Source organism: Oreochromis niloticus, linkage group LG3 (genome assembly GCF_001858045.2).
Source record: "Oreochromis niloticus isolate F11D_XX linkage group LG3, O_niloticus_UMD_NMBU, whole genome shotgun sequence".
In the NCBI taxonomy this organism is placed as follows: Eukaryota; Metazoa; Chordata; class Actinopteri; order Cichliformes; family Cichlidae; genus Oreochromis; species Oreochromis niloticus.
In genome coordinates this window covers 20,992,776-21,008,588 of record NC_031967.2, presented here as the reverse complement: position 1 = coordinate 21,008,588, position 15,813 = coordinate 20,992,776, and the positions used below count along the sequence as shown (strand labels likewise).

The window sequence follows — 15,813 nt, the reverse complement described above, 5'->3', positions numbered from 1 at the left end:
ATATTACTTTCTAGACCAGGATCCTTTTCTACGTAGCTGACAGCTGGTAACTGTGCAGGGGCGGATCTAGCAAAGTTTAGCCAGGGGGGCCGATAGGGACTTAACAGGGAAAAGGGGGGCACAAAGACATACTTTTCTTTCTTATTCTCATTTAAAATGTCTAGCTTTTAATAAATAATTATCTGAATCTTACACCCAAAGTTTAAATCTGATGTAAAATGTATAGAAGTCCATTACTGTATATAGTAACTGTTAAGTCTAATATACCCTAGTAAGCTATACTACTTTTTCCTTTGGGAAGATACCATCTGTGCAGTCTGCAATTCTGTAGAAGAAAGATGTTGAATCTATTTAATTATTCTTGAAAAATAATTTATTTCTGTGCATTTTTTTTTCACACTGCATCAAATTAAAGTTGATTACGTTGATTAAGCATCATGAGGTGGAGGGTGGGGGGTGGTTCCCTTTTTTTTTTTTGCTGGGAGTTTGCAACCTTATTAGTTAGGTTGCTTAATATTTCTGCTAAGTACTCTTTAAAATACCAGAATAGGAAGGATGGAGTAGGTTTAAGTTTATTAGATTGATCAGTATTGCTGAACTATGAAATATTTTGGGTGCAGTGTATTTTTTTACATACAGGTATAACAGAATAGCTTTAGTGTTGTTGTTTATTTAACCTTGAGTATGAACTTATACAAAATGCAGCAAGATATTAAAAAAACAGTTTTATTGATTAAAAAACACACTATATCAGATTAATATCGGTATCGGCAGATATCCAAATTTATGATATCGGTATCGGTATCGGACATAAAAAAGTGGTATCGTGCCATCTCTATTTGAAACACAGTATTTTGTTGTATCTTTGGATGAAACATTGTGCAGTATAAATTAAAACGTGTGAAATATGTCCAACTTGCCTGTTACTTTCAATAAGGTGATGTCACTCCACTCTGTCCAGGAAGAGCTTCTTCTGCCCCGACAGCTGTATCCTCCACCATCAGACTCAGCAGCTCTGATGATTCTGTATTCATTGGATGTTGGAGGTGTGTTTAACTTGGCTGGTCTCCATTCATACGTCCACTGAGCTCCTTCACCTCCCTGAATCTCACATCTGACAGTGACTGTCTCACCGCTGTATATCTGAGTCCAGGATGGCTGCAGGGTCACAGTGGGCTTAGGAGGAGCTGGTCAAATTAAAACATATCATTAGCAGACTGATAATTTGACTTAAAAATCAACAATAAAAAGTTGTTTTTATACCTTTTAAATGTTTTATACATTTATAAATATAATCCATTAGTTGTCAGTTAGCTGTTGTTTGCTAACAATGCTGTTAAACCTCCAGTGATGGATTCAGAGCTGGAGATTCAAAGATAAACGAAGTGAAAAAACTGCTGCTACGAGCAGTTTGAGAAAGGCTAACATAGCAGACCAGTCTCTCCTAAAATGAGGACAATTATTTATTATTATTTTACACTACTTTTGTTAGTATTTTGTTCTGTTTTTGGAAGAAACGTGCAATACAAATTAAAATAAGTGAGGAGGTGCTTTTAACGTGTCTCGTCTCCATTCATACGTCCACCTCCCTGAATATCAAGAGTGACTGTCTCACTGCTGTATATCTGAGTCGTGGATGGTTGGAGGGTCACAGTGGGCTCAGGAGGAGCTGATCAAATAATCTGTACTTTACTTGAGTATTTATGTTGACATTATGTTTTTCATAGTGTGAAGCATGCTGCAAAACAAACTGAGGTAAAATCACTGTCTTATTTAAAGGCTGCATGAAAATCCTCTACAGATTAGTAGATAAACAGGTTAGTTTGCTGTACTGTGATGGATTTAAAGGAAAGATCAGTGTGTGACTGGTGCACAGTGGCAGTCTAATATAAAGTCAGTATAAACAGTGTACTGTCAGTGTAGAGACGAGGACAACTCATGAAACATCTGCTTACATCTGACTGAATTCAGGTGGATAAATCTGCAAAGAGCAGCAGGTCAGCTGATCACAGCTCATACACTAAGAAAATCTACTGAAGCTCTCAATGGAAATTAGCCTGAGCCATTAAAAACTAATTTTAGGGTTCTGCACCTCCTGAATCCCACTTTAAACTCTTGTCCATTCTCTTCTGCTTATCCTTATCAGGGTCGCAGGAGGCTATAGACTATCCCAGCTATCATAGAGCGAGAGGCAGGGTACACCCTGGACAGGTCACCAGTCTGTTGCAGGGCTAAAACAGAGAGACAGACAAACATTCACACTCACACTTATTTAGACTGTGGGAGGAAGACGGAGTATCTGGTATTTACTTTCATTTTTATCCATGTAGCTTTGTAGAAGGATTTTGAGAACTCCAAGAATTAATACAAAAGCATACACTGAGGTAAGCAGCACACATGCCAATATCAGTGAGATACACTGCACTACTCACACAAATCATCATCTTCGTGTAAATCTGTACTGTAATCTGTTCAGATAAACATCTATAAAAGGAAAATTAGTCTGTATGAAGGCGGCACACTCTTAATATGATCATTTTAAACACTCTGTGTTCCTCCGCCACTGCCTCGTTTCAGTTTTGGACGAAATGGATTCTGGGATATTGCGTTTCGTCATTTCGAGCTGATTTGAGACGAAAACAGCCAATCAGATTTTCTTTTTGCATCCAAGTCTGTGATTGGCTGGTTTTGTGGCACAAATATAATGGTGTACAGAAAGAGTTGAGCGCACACAGGCAGAAATGTTGAGAGCGCGAGCAACACATTGCGAGCAAGCGCAAGTGCAAAAACTGAGCGAGACGGGCTGCTGTTGTGTATGTGTGTGGAAAATAGCAAACACTGAGATACATTTTTTGCAAAGCAGCAATGAATTTTGTTCACTCAAATTCAGCTTTTCTTCACTCAAAATAAATTTCTCCTCAAAATGCAACACTTGTACCTGCAATTTTTTTTTTTTTACATGCGCTCAGAATAGTGGCACAAAAATAACGCCATATAAAAACGACTGACAACTCTCTCCATAAATATACAAGATGTTGATGAGGAAACAAACAGAGAACACAGCTGAGGGGAATAAACATAATGACACAATACAGGAAGCAAAACTGAACACAGGATGGGACACTGTCAAAGTAAAACAGGAAACACTGAGACCTACACCTGAGACACACGGACTTGACAACAACAGTGATAAACAAACAGAGAGGCAATAGAAGAGACACAAGGACAGGAACAGGGGAAGAGAGGATGAAGATGAAGACGAGACACAGTAAAACGACTAAGACACAGAGGGGCGAGGTAGAGGGCGAGAGAGAGAGGGCAGAGAGAGAGAGGACAGAGAGATACAAACATGGAGATAAGACACACGGAGGGGTGAGAGACAAACATGGGTGACAAAACAGACTCAACACAGAGAGGAGACATGGAATGAAACACGGGAACAGAAAAGGGAGCCAATGAGCCACCACCCTGACACCATCAGTGTAAGAAATGATTTACAGTATTTAACTGTTTTTCTACATGATGAAGAAAAAGCTGCTGTGAGAAAGAGAGAAATCTGTCGGCACCATCCTTTGACTTAAATTGTAAGAAACAAATGTGTAAAAATAGAGAGAAACTTCTGGTAGCTCATCTATATTATATCTATACTGTATTTCTATAGTAGATGCTGAAAAACAGAAACATTTCTGTTTACCTGCACTTTAATCGTTGGCCTGTACCACTACACTTGCTGTCTTTCAGAACGTCTGCCCCCCTTCTTTCTTTCCTTCACACAATGGTATGATCCCAGCCTGTCTTTGCATGAGATTGGCCACATGGTGTGCCCATCAAAACATGGATTCTTAGCAGGGCTGAAAATTCAGCTCCCACCTACCGTGTGTCCATTAATAACTGGCTCGCAGGCCGGAAATAATTGTATCGAGGGCCGAATGTGGCCCGTGGACCGTAAGTTTGACACCCCTGATTTAGAGCATTGTAGGAGATAACAGCTACATATATGAACTGGAATAAAAACAGTGTTTCTTACCTTCAGCGTTTCCACGGATGACTGTACTGAGCACTAAAATAATGAATAAAACCTCATCAGTTATTATACCTCAGAGTAAAGTTTTTTTTAAAGATTTTACTCTGATTATTGATTATTGTTCATTTTCAGATGAACAATAATCACCAAATTTCTCCTGTTTGCTAAACAAGCTCTAAACAGTGACTCACTAATTCTCAGAGATCAGAAACATTTTAATTAATGGTGTCTTTCAAACAATGTCAGACGTGTACTTACAGAAAAAGCCCATCATGCAGAGCAAAGAGTGCCCCATCGTCACATCCAGCCTGCTGCTCTCTGATCCTCAGATAATTTCAAACTGTTTTACTTTGCAGTAAAAGGAGAAGTTGTGTTTTGTTTAGGTGTGACAGAGTTTTTCTACAGGTTCTTCTTCTGATTGGTCTCTCTGTGCTTCCTTCCCTTTTACAGCAAACTCAAACAGCTCCTGTAGCTTTGACCGCAGCAGATTTGTGACATGTTTCCCATTGCTTTAAGTCATATCTTACCAGGTCTTGTTTTTCACTCTGACATGTTTTCGCAACATCCCCTGGATCATTATCATTCTGCAATATTCCTCTTCCTGCACACTGGGAGTCACTGGGAGTGAATGTACCAAAACCCCTTTTCTGTTTAGCAGCCTGTATTTTTATATCTAAGTCTTTTTAATGATTTTTTTATATTTTGATTCTTTATCGGAGGAATTATGTTGAAATTCTTCCTTCATGCTGCATAAAAACATGTAGAGATTTTATTTGACTCTTAGCTGAAACATCATCATGCAGTACTATAATAAAAAAAATGCTCCTTTGACCTCAGATCTGTGAATGTTTTCACCTTGTGGTTAAATTCTATGTTTGGCTGATACCCAAACAGAGTGAATGACTCACTGTGTGGTTGAACTGAAACTAAAGACCTGTATGTTTCACAAATTAAATTAACAAAGACAGCAAATAAATGTATTATCTATTGGCACATCAAAGTGAATGTTACATGTTACCAACAAATACGATGCAATTCTCTCCAGAGTCACATGCAGACTAAGAATCAAAGTAGCAAAAAAGGTGACCTTTACTAAAGCTTACTGAAGCTGATCATTTCAGGCCTCAATAGTAACAAATGAAGAAAACTGAGTTACAGATAAGTGATAACTGGAACACAGAGACTTAACTGTGGGTCATCACAAAATCTTCCATATGAGTAGTAATATACCTGTAGCTTTTTTGCCCCCCCCCCCCCCCCCACTTCCCCTTTCCCCCTGCGCGTCCATGTGAGTGCGCGTACGCGTGCGTGACCCTCTGTAGTAGGTGGCTTTGCTCGTGCATGTGAGTTCAGGGGTCATATGAGTTCACAAGTGTTTAACAGCGTTTTATTTAATGAGACCATTATGTGTTTTAATTAAACTCTTTTTAAAGGATCGTATAGGTCTCAGAGCTCTGTTATTTAGACATAGATGATTTAATTTAACTAGTTTAGGGGTATTTTACTTTTAATTTAACTAGTTAGGAGCATTTTTATGGGCAGAAATCTGTGCCATCAGAAACTGAATTTGAATAAGTTAAATTTGAATTTGAATTGCTCAGATTGAATCTGAATTGTAACTTGAATAAATGCTTTTGAAAACTGAATTTGAATTAGTCTAATTTGAAATTGAATTTATGGTTTGAAAATGATCATCACTAAATTGAAATTGAATTTTATATATTGAAAATGAATTCATTTGCTTTGAAACTGCATTTTATCCTTTAAAAATTCAGCTCTCGAATAATTTCAGTTTCACTCTCACCATTCAGTTTCAGTTCTACAATTCAGTTTTTTGGGACTTACATCCGGTTCCGGTTCAAGAGTAATGAGCGCAGATTAATAGAACTACGTTTTACTAGCGGACCGAAAGTGTTACTGACGGGAATCTACAACGTCTTGAGCTGAATTAAGACTTCAGAAGTCATTCGTCATGTCGAATGACCAGCGGATAAACTCTCAGGTTGGTAATAAATGTATTACATGTATAAGAACAAGCGTCATGTTAACAATTGATAGCCGTACAGTAACTTTTAAAGAGTTTAAAAGAGTTTTAAAGCGTGTGTGAGACTGCTAGCTGTGTGGTTCAGCAATAAACTTATCTACAAATGTGTTAGTAAAGAGTGACGTGTACTTCCGTCACATTAAGCAACGGTTTAACAAATTTCACTGCAAACTATAAAAGGACTCTGAATTTAAATAGAACATAGTAGTGATGGATTAAATGCAGGAAACACTAGTATAAGGTGTCTATGGAACAAATCTCCTTCAACGTTCAAAATGACCAAAGTGAGGACTACAAGCGTTTCTCTCAGTTGGTTGTGTTTAGGGAAAAAGCAGCTAAATACACTGAGACTGCTCCACATTGTTAGCGAGTTAACTCTGGATGTCTGTGGGTTTGTCAAACTTGGAGTGAACAAATGCAGAAAAAACAGTAAAAGATGCAGACAGTGAAAGTCTGGTTTATTTCATGAATACAATGAAACATTTTACAGTCCACAGAGCAAAGTAGCATACATGATAAATAGATACACATAACACGGACAGTGAGAAGTAAAACTCATCGTCTTACCACATGTTATATTCTGTAAGCTTAAAATAAACCACAGAAATTAGTGTTTTAAAGTCATCTATTAAAAACATGAGTCAACATTACTGAAGTGACACTTTAACGATGCTTCATATCACAGTGTTTATGATGATAAAACATGTTCTCTCATTAGTAGATGTCTGCGCTGTCACTTGTCATGAAGATGTCCAGAGCCAGGGTTCAGCTTCCTCTTCAATTACCGTTGATCATTAATAGGGCCCGCAAAAGATTTGTTACATTATGCCCATAAACAACATGCTTTTATATGAAATAAAGATTGCTATGGTTACTGCAGGATGCTGCCTATAAGTGTGCTTAGAGGCGTGAAAAACAAAACAAACAACAAAGAATAAAAATGTCAGCTCTTTCAAACAACAAGGATTTTATTTCTTACAGTTTTACTGACAAAAAAAAACTGTATTTATATAATTTATTAGGCAAGAGAATTTAAACAACAACAAAGTCAAACAGTAAATAAATGTTGTAATGAATGAAAAAACATATTCTTCTTTTCCCACATATTAGATAAAACAGTAAAGAGTGGAGTGTTATAACCCATATTTAAAGTGTTGCAGTCACGTTTCTAGGATCTAATCCAGCTCATTATCAAAACTGTCTTTTAATAATTTCACAGAGAGCACAGGCAGCAGAAAAACAGAACAACACAACCAAAGATTTTACAAAAACATCAGATGATGTCAGGAAACAGACCAGTTTGCTCTTGTTCAGTATTATACTGTATAGGGGGAAAATTATGAATGCATAGTTGTTATTAGGGCTGTCACAAATGATTATTTTTATAGTCGACTAGTCACTGATTATTTTTGCGATTAGTCGACCAGTCAGATCATGCATCCATTGGACGAAAAAACGTACAGCTTATTGCACCAGCATGCATCTGCTCTTATATAACTATCATTAGCTTACAGCTTGAACTGTTTAAGGTATGTGGTAACTAAAAATAAAGACAAGATGATAGTTTATTAAACTTAATGAAATTTGCAGATTGTCTCGGTGGAGTTCAATAAACTCAGCCATCTGCTCCTTGCTATCAAAAATATAACAGGACACTGGAGTAAATTCTACCATCTCACACTTCTGATAATCAGTTTTCTGTTTGATGTTTATTCAGCTGTGTGAAAACTAGAACTTTAATCTCAGCCAAACCGATTTAATCAGGAAAAAATGAAACACTGAAAAAAGCCAAACAATAACATTTTTAAGTTATCTAAATGACTTATATATCATGTTTAGCCTGAGTAGCGAAAGACTGCGGGAGGTTTTAAAAAGGTGCGCCAAGAGTTTGCTGTTCTCACCGGTGTTCTGACAAACCGTCCTACTTTGGCAAAATCAACTACCGTAAGTAGTTTATGCACATTTCTGCTGTCACAGAGTAATTCCAGCACCAATTTAAGTAGGTATGATGGTTTGCCACTTAACTTTGCCCATCAGAGTATATTTCTAGCTCTTATTAACAAAGGTAGGACGGTTCGCCACTTAATTTCATGTTGTGCGCATGCGCAGAAACAACGGGTAGGATGGTTTGTCAGGCAGGATGAATTCCCAGAACACCCGGCTCTAGCAAGCCTTGACCTCCCAGTCAGCTATCGAGCTGCTGGGTAACAGACTTCTCTTAAAATGTCATAGTACTTTTGCAAATATGTGATGTCTTGATAAATCGAGCAGATATTTGAAGTTTACACAGCTACATTCTCACCTAAAGATATCTAAAAGGTTTATTTTGTGACACAGAAACAGTATTAAGAGTAATATTAAAACTAAGTAGCTGCCGCCATTGTTGGAAACTGGAATTGACTGGGTCACACAATGAATTCTGGGATAGGTTGGGCCATGAAGGATAAACCCGGCCTATCCTTCAAATCTGGGGAAAAAGAGGACGCTTTTATCGGCCGCATTTGAAAGAGACTTCGCATTTGGACAGTCTTCGTCGAGTCACTGTAATGTAATGAAACTACAAATATGGCCTCCGGCGGATGCGACCTTTGAATTTGGACACAGCTACGATACTGGAGACGGCTTCTTCTTCTTCTTTGGCGTTTAACGGCAGCTGGCATCCTTGGACATGCAGTGCTGCCATCTTCTGTTTTAGTGCGTTATTACACTCTTAAATCCTACTACTTATTCCTGCATCTTTCAGGATCTTACAAAGCTTCAAACGACGTGTCGACTATTAAATTAGTCGTCAACAGTTTTAATAGTTGACGTAATCGTGACCAGTCGACTAATTGTTGTTATGGGATGACTCCACACAGGTTTAGCTGAGAGGTCGGCGACAGAAAGTGATTATAAGGTTGTAGCTTACATGGTCCCGATCATTGTGTTCTTATTTCTTAGAGCAAAAGAAGTGTGAGTCTGGACAAATGAACAGAAAAACTAAACAGAGGAAGATTTATTCTGGAAAAATCAAAATAAACATAGAAAGTTTTTCTCAGCAAACAGCAGCAAGTTAAAAACTAAAAGGAGCAACGTAAGAAAACTGGAGAGGAGTTTGATCAGTAAACAGAGATGAAGGTCTCAGAAATTAAAGGAGTTTGACATCTGGACAGAAGAAAACAGAATAAAGACAACAGAGGACAGAGAGACAGTCTTGACTTTAGACAACTGAGCAGAAGAGGAGAAAATCAGACGTCTGAGAAAACGTCTGAGCAGAAAACTGAGAATAAATTATTCTAAAAGACAGTTTGACAACTTATCAGAGGAGATTTATTTTTTTTCAAAACTGCAAAGCAACCTGACAACTGAGATGAACTTTGACTCAAAGCAACTGAGCAACAACTTGGCAACTGAACAAGAGCAAATTCATGTCTATATGAAACTGACAGACAGTTTGGTAACAGAATAGAAAACAAGTGATTCTCAACAACTGAGCAACAATTTGGCAAATCAACAAAACAAAACAAAACTTACTGAACATTTTTTAAATCTGAGCAGAAGAAAAGCTGCTCTTGTTTCCTGGCCCTAGTTAAAGTAAGAGAACTGAACTAAGGGCTTCTGTGGGTGACAAGAAAAAAAAAATACGCATTTTGCATTAGAATATGATTTTATCCAAGGAGCCCCGTATTTCTCCGGCAGCACTCTAAGAGGAGCCCTGCTTTTGGAGACAATGTTTTGTCTCCAGTATCTGAACCATTTTCTGAATCTTTGTTGGAACATTCATATGCTCTACCCTCTGTGTTCAATAAAACTGCGGCTTATGGAAAGTCCATGAAAATGACATGCCCTCACTGTGGTCTTACTCTTCGTACAAAAAACTACAAGGCTCACATGATGAGGAGGCACTCCAACCAATCAATAAATGCTTGCCTGGCCACTAAGCTGCAGTGTGTTTGTGTAGATGAGACTAGAGGGTTATTTGCTGTGCAGAGAACTGGCCATGGGTTTTCTGTGCCAGTTCACGTTCAGAGGAAAACATGGGGGATATCTCACAATGTCAGATGTTAGCTGGAGGAATGTCAGCAATACCAGTTGCTGGCTCAGCGGAGCGGACTAGGCTTCAGTTTATGTGAGCACCTTCGCTCACTAGATTACTGCTGAGAAACTATAAAAGAGGTATTTCTTCAAGAGCACATTGTGATGGAAACGGTGGACCTGAAATTTTTGGGAGAGGCCAAAGCTGCGGCATGCACAAAGAGACAGAAAGCTGCCCAGATGGCACATGCTCCACTTTGTGTGAGGGTGGATTTTGGTGGATCCTCAACACAGATCTCTTTGTCTGTATTTGAGCCTGAAATACACAGTTTCTGCCATCTTGGCAGAATATTTGTGACTTACAATGCTCTGAGGAACACCTGGCATGGTACTTGTGCAAAGCCACGAATATCATGCCCTCATAAAAACATAGCTAAATGGCATCTCTTTCAGACACAGAGAGACATCTTCCAATCAACTGTACCACTATCATCAGGCACCCCATCACAGATGACTCAGGAGAGTTCTTCCTTTGAGGACAATGCTGCTGTCCAAAGGAGTATCCGCTATATATTTAAAGAGAGAAAAATCCCTGGATCTCTTCCAGAAAATAACATCTCACAGAAAATGGATCATCAGAAACAGCTCTTTCCATGTGAAACTCTGTGCCATGTGTGCCCAGAGCACCCTAAACTTGATGAGGCTGTTCTAGTTACCAATAAAGCGAGGATTGTCAGCATGATGGGAGTGATTGAGAGTAAGTTTTAATGAATACGATTAAATATCAGTGTGAAATAATTAGTTATAATTGTTCCTATACTAATGTTTTGACATTAATGTGATTTGTCTTTAACAGATGTTTCAACACACCATAGATTGTGTCCTCAGTGCCACATGGTCTACAGATACCAGGAGTGGACAGATGGGCTACACAACTTTGACAACCACATTGTTTTGTCTCTTGAACTCTGCCTTTTTCTGAGAGAAAATCTGCAGGTGAGGATCGCGAAAATAAAATATACTCATCTGAAGATTGCTTTAAAAATGTGTTTGTGTGTGAATATGGTATGTTGGTGCCCAAATTTAAATATCTGTGTAATCACAGTCTTCTTCACCCTATTGTTATATTACAGAACCGTGTATCCGCTTCAAGGGTCATTGACTCATTGGAGGGTGAAGAAGAGTGAACTTTCCTTCTAGGGATACCATTTTTCATGCTTATTGCCATTTTGAGGCTTTGACTGACACAGACTACATGTACTCCTGCATAAACTGTGGGTTTCACCCCCCTGTGGTAGTTATGGACTTAAACAGAAAAGGGGTGTTCAACTTAGCAAGTAAGTTTAATGTACATTTGTGTTTATAGTTCATTGTGTATATTATGTGCATGTTCTTATGAGTCAATTTATTATAGTGAGTGACCTCAAAGCCCCTCCAGAAGACTTCAATGGTGAACATGACATTGAAGGTTTTTGGAACTCTGTTCACCTGGTAATGATAAGCCGTGGGTTTTTTCCAAGTGAGTGATGGCAAAAACTTATTTACAGTCATTCAGTGATTTAAAGTAATTTAGATTGTAATTAAAAACATGCCATTTTCTGTAGGCGGCGTGAAGAATCCATTTTCAGTTCCACCAAGTTACACGCACTGGGCACCATGGATCGGGAGTGAAACTCGAACAAGTGACATTGTGCTTAACACAGAGTTTCAAAAAGTAGGAACAAGCTCTTCACATGAAGCAAAGCTTAGCAGTGTCACAGAAGACCGTCTGTTGGATGAACTCGCCAAACAAAAGGTAACATTGCTTTGAAGTTTTCAGAGTATGTGACATAAAGTTACTGTCAGGTTGGAGTGGTGACAAAATTGTGTAAAGCATGCAACATCGACTCCAAAGGCTCCCGCTTTGATCTCATCACCAGACTGAGGGAGAAGATGAAGAGCAGGCAGACACATGATAAGGTCTTTCAAAGCATATGGGCTGCCTCTGGTAAGCATCACTTAGCGATTATTAGAAGTAGCATTAAAATATTTAATTACAATCACAAACAACTTTTTAAACCTTGCTTGCAGGAGGATGGTCTGTAATACTATGTCCACATGGCATTGTATACAGTGTTAAATTTAATCTCCGTGCTGAAAGTCCCCGGGATTTTGCTGACCTTCTCCTGTCCTGGAATCACATGCCAAACATCTGTGTTTATGATTTTGCGAGGGGTTTGGCGGCACACACCAATTTGCGGGTTCCTGATAGACTGCCATTTCATCCACATGAAGGTCGACTGGCTGAGCCCACTGAGGAAAATGTCAAGGCTGCACAGGATGAAAGCCTGAAAGTGAATCTTCCATGGCTACATGAAAGGATGGATAGTGTAACTGAAAATCCTCATCCTGTCACTGGATCATCTGACCATTATGTCCTGTATGACAGATTTCATGAGGGAAATACAAAAGATCCCAAGGACTTATTACGCAGAGTTCAACTTGTCCCAGAGCTGAAAGGCTGGCTGAACAGTCAAGTTGTTGAACAGTTCTTTGCAAACATGAGGAAAAGCAATTACTTTTTAAGTAATATGAGTCCATCCACACATGTGTTTCTGATGAGAAATATAACTCATCATTATAACACTGTCACCAACAAGAAACTTCTGGAGAGGCAGCTAAGACATGGTCGACTTGGAAAGATCAATATCTCATTGTCGGCACTGGGTCAAGCTGTCGTAGGTAAGTACTTGCATTTTCACATGACCAGAACACTGTCATTGTTCACAGATTACATTTGTTCCTGTCTGTGTGTGTATATTGTTGTTTTCTTTGTGTCCCTAGCCCCACAGGTGTGCAATAAACCCAGAGAAACCACAGAAACGGTGTTGAACCCAGCACCTTCAGTGTCTGGTGACAATGGTAAAATTTCTTATTTTGAATAGTGATTGTCATATATAGGTGAAATAATAATCTTGCATTCATTATCTTGGTGGAGTTGAGGGCTCATAAAAGAATTTGTTACCTGCTGTTTTAAATGAATTTCCTTCTATAAATAGTGCTTATTTTTCTTGCATTTGTATGCATTTAATATGCATTCTATGTAGTGTTTAGTCTAAAACATGAGATTGCTGTATTCTGATGTATTTCATAAAGCACACACGTACAGCAATGCTATAACAGTGGAAGTAAACGAAGATAGAAATCTACATAACATGGAGGTTTTGGAGAGTTAGTAACGTTAGCCTAGTACCAGTTATATTAGCCTAGTTAACCTAGTACCAGTACACAGAGCAGCGCTGCAAGTGTTTGTTAGAATGTTTAGGGTAAGCATGAACTTTCTTTCAATGTAGGTGCATGTTGAGGGTCAGTCAGTCAGGTTCAGCTCCTGTGAGTGCCCGATTGGCAATGATAAGTGCCATCATATGGCGGCATTGTTGATTTGGGTGGAGAAGAATGTATCTCGCACTGACGTGGAATGTGTGTGGAAGAGGGTAAAATCATCCAAAGCAGAAGAAATTACTGCCAAGAGAGTGTCTGTGATGACACCATCAACAACACAAGGTCAGTTATTTATTTAAAATTTGCTCTTTGAATTAATTATAATTATAATAATTATTTTCTTAACTTTTTAAAAAGCATTGTGTTTTATATGCTAAAATTATTATTTATTTTGATTACTAAAAGCATTTTTTTTATTTTATTTTTCAGCTGGAATCAAAAGACCTGTCACCCAGGAGGACAAGGAATGGGCAGTGGCATCCCTATCGAAATTTCAGCGTTTTACTGGGATGGGGTGGATTTTGAGTCCTGAATGCTCCCAGGTACTTTGATATTTACTTTAACATGTGGTATAAATTGTACATGTATGTAAACTCTTGTAAACTACATACATCAGACTGTTTGCCTCCACTGTCCCCACTTTATTTTTTAAATGTATTTTATATACTCTGTACCTGACTTGGTCTATTCTGTGGTCAAAATTGCTTGGTTCCATTAAAACCTTTAAAATCCTTTTGCTTTAAATCTAGACTAAACCAGCCAAGACATTTGATGGAGTGCTGAGGAACCTGGGATTTCCCCAAGCAGAAGACAAGGCTCGTTATCTCTTGGCATCACTGGCTGTGTCTGACGAAGAGAAGAAACAGATCGAGGAAGCAACAGTTGGGCAAACGAAGAATGCATTGTGGTAAGAAAGTGCTTTGAAATTAATTCTGTTAAGTGTTAAGTAAGAAATTTTAGTTAACTGTGTCTCCTTAATTTGTGTTTCTTTATAAAAGGTCAGCATATCGCAAGAAGAGAATCACAGCCAGCAACTTCGGTTTGGTCCTGAGTGCAGTCCAGCGGCGCTCATACCCCCCTTCCTTATTTAAGACTCTGCTTGGACAGTACAACCTGACAGAAGGATCTAAAGTAAGTTATTAGTAAAAAGGGTCTGTGCATGTAAGAATTCCTTTATGACTAAGTTGTATTTTCATCCCAAAGGCATGTGATTGGGGGATCCTTCATGAGCCAAAGGCCAAGCAGCTGTACACTGACTGTACTGGTGCAGCTATCAAGGAGAGGGGACTGTTTTTATCTAACAGTGGCCTGCTTGGTGGTTCTCCAGATGGGACTGTCTCTAATGAGTGCATCATTGAGGTGAAATGCCCATGGTCAGCCAGAACCAAAACTGTATTGGAGGCTGCAGAAAGTAAGGACTTTTTCCTACAGCTGGATGAGGCAAGTGGTTCCCTGGTATTAAAAAAGAATCACAACTACTGGCATCAGATCCAGGGCAACCTCTATCTCACAGGGGCGAAAAGCTGTCACTTTATTGTTTGGACTCCATGTGACTTTTTCATCTTGCATGTGGATAGAGAACAAACTTGGGCTGTTAACATTGAAGCTTTGGAAACGTTCTACCGGGAAGTTTTTTTGCCCCATATTTTATCGCAGCTTTGAATTCATATCAGCATGAGTAATTTATCAGTCCAAATGTTTATAGTTAATTTTAAAACTATTTGTAAATATTTGTAAATTGTACATTTTTTGTCATTGTAACTTTGTAAATATATTCAGATAAATTCTTAAATTATATTAATTTCTGATTTGAAAAACTAAAATGTTTTGGACAAACTGTTTCTGAAAATAAAGAGTAACACATGTATCTGGTATTCTTCATTTTAATTGAAAATGTTTAGCAAGAAAACTAGGCAGTAATCAGGAAGCTGGAATGGAATGAAAAATGTAACAAGCCATTGATAAAAACAGATTAAAACATTTTACGAATCACAAATGAGACCATTCTCAATTTGAAACTATGCAACTAAGTTGTTTTTATGATGTAACATCCTGAGTATACACATAAAACAATCCAGAACACTTAGGAGATATAAATAATAAAAGTCAACTTATTCAACAGTTGTATTTTCTGGTCCACAAGTAGTTAGAAAATGACACAATGTACTTTTACCTCTGAACTCTCATAGGTATAATTTATTCAATTTCACGGAGAATAGGTGTTTGTACAGGGAGTGCAGAATTATTAGGCAAATGAGTATTTTGTCCACATCATCCTCTTCATGCATGTTGTCTTACTCCAAGCTGTATAGGCTCGAAAGTCTACTACCAATTAAGCATATTAGGTGATGTGCATCTCTGTAATGAGAAGGGGTGTGGTCTAATGACATCAACACCCTATATCAGGTGTGCATAATTATTAGGCAACTTCCTTTCCTTTGGCAAAATGGGTCAAAAGAAGGACTTGACA

The 15,813-nt window shown here is 38.3% G+C and overlaps 3 protein-coding genes, 1 long non-coding RNA gene and 1 other non-coding gene across 5 annotated transcripts in view; 3 read left to right on the top strand and 2 right to left on the bottom strand.

Moving 5' to 3' along the window:
- The window catches only part of LOC109198185 (low affinity immunoglobulin gamma Fc region receptor II-b), a 997,390-nt gene that overhangs the window by 471,882 nt on the left and 509,695 nt on the right, over positions 1–15,813 (top strand). The gene's annotated exons all lie outside the window — the stretch shown is intronic.
- LOC109201287 (obscurin) overlaps positions 1–15,813 on the bottom strand; it is a 493,328-nt gene that overhangs the window by 346,457 nt on the left and 131,058 nt on the right. The gene's annotated exons all lie outside the window — the stretch shown is intronic.
- The window catches only part of LOC109196520 (uncharacterized), a 65,046-nt gene that overhangs the window by 13,454 nt on the left and 35,779 nt on the right, over positions 1–15,813 (bottom strand). The window lies entirely within an intron of this gene.
- LOC106097329 (uncharacterized) lies at positions 3,230–12,973 on the top strand. The gene is made up of 9 exons (XR_002061345.2): positions 3,230–3,482; positions 10,536–10,839; positions 10,939–11,078; positions 11,216–11,419; positions 11,497–11,601; positions 11,687–11,877; positions 11,928–12,041; positions 12,153–12,803; positions 12,906–12,973. It is a non-coding gene; the product is annotated as an uncharacterized LOC106097329 (long non-coding RNA).
- LOC102076636 (uncharacterized) lies at positions 13,186–15,224 on the top strand. The gene is made up of 5 exons (XM_019356905.2): positions 13,186–13,625; positions 13,773–13,885; positions 14,093–14,250; positions 14,342–14,474; positions 14,547–15,224. Exons 1-5 carry the CDS (start codon positions 13,487–13,489, stop codon positions 15,003–15,005), a joined length of 1,002 nt encoding a protein of 333 aa, XP_019212450.2. The 5' UTR covers positions 13,186–13,486; the 3' UTR covers positions 15,006–15,224.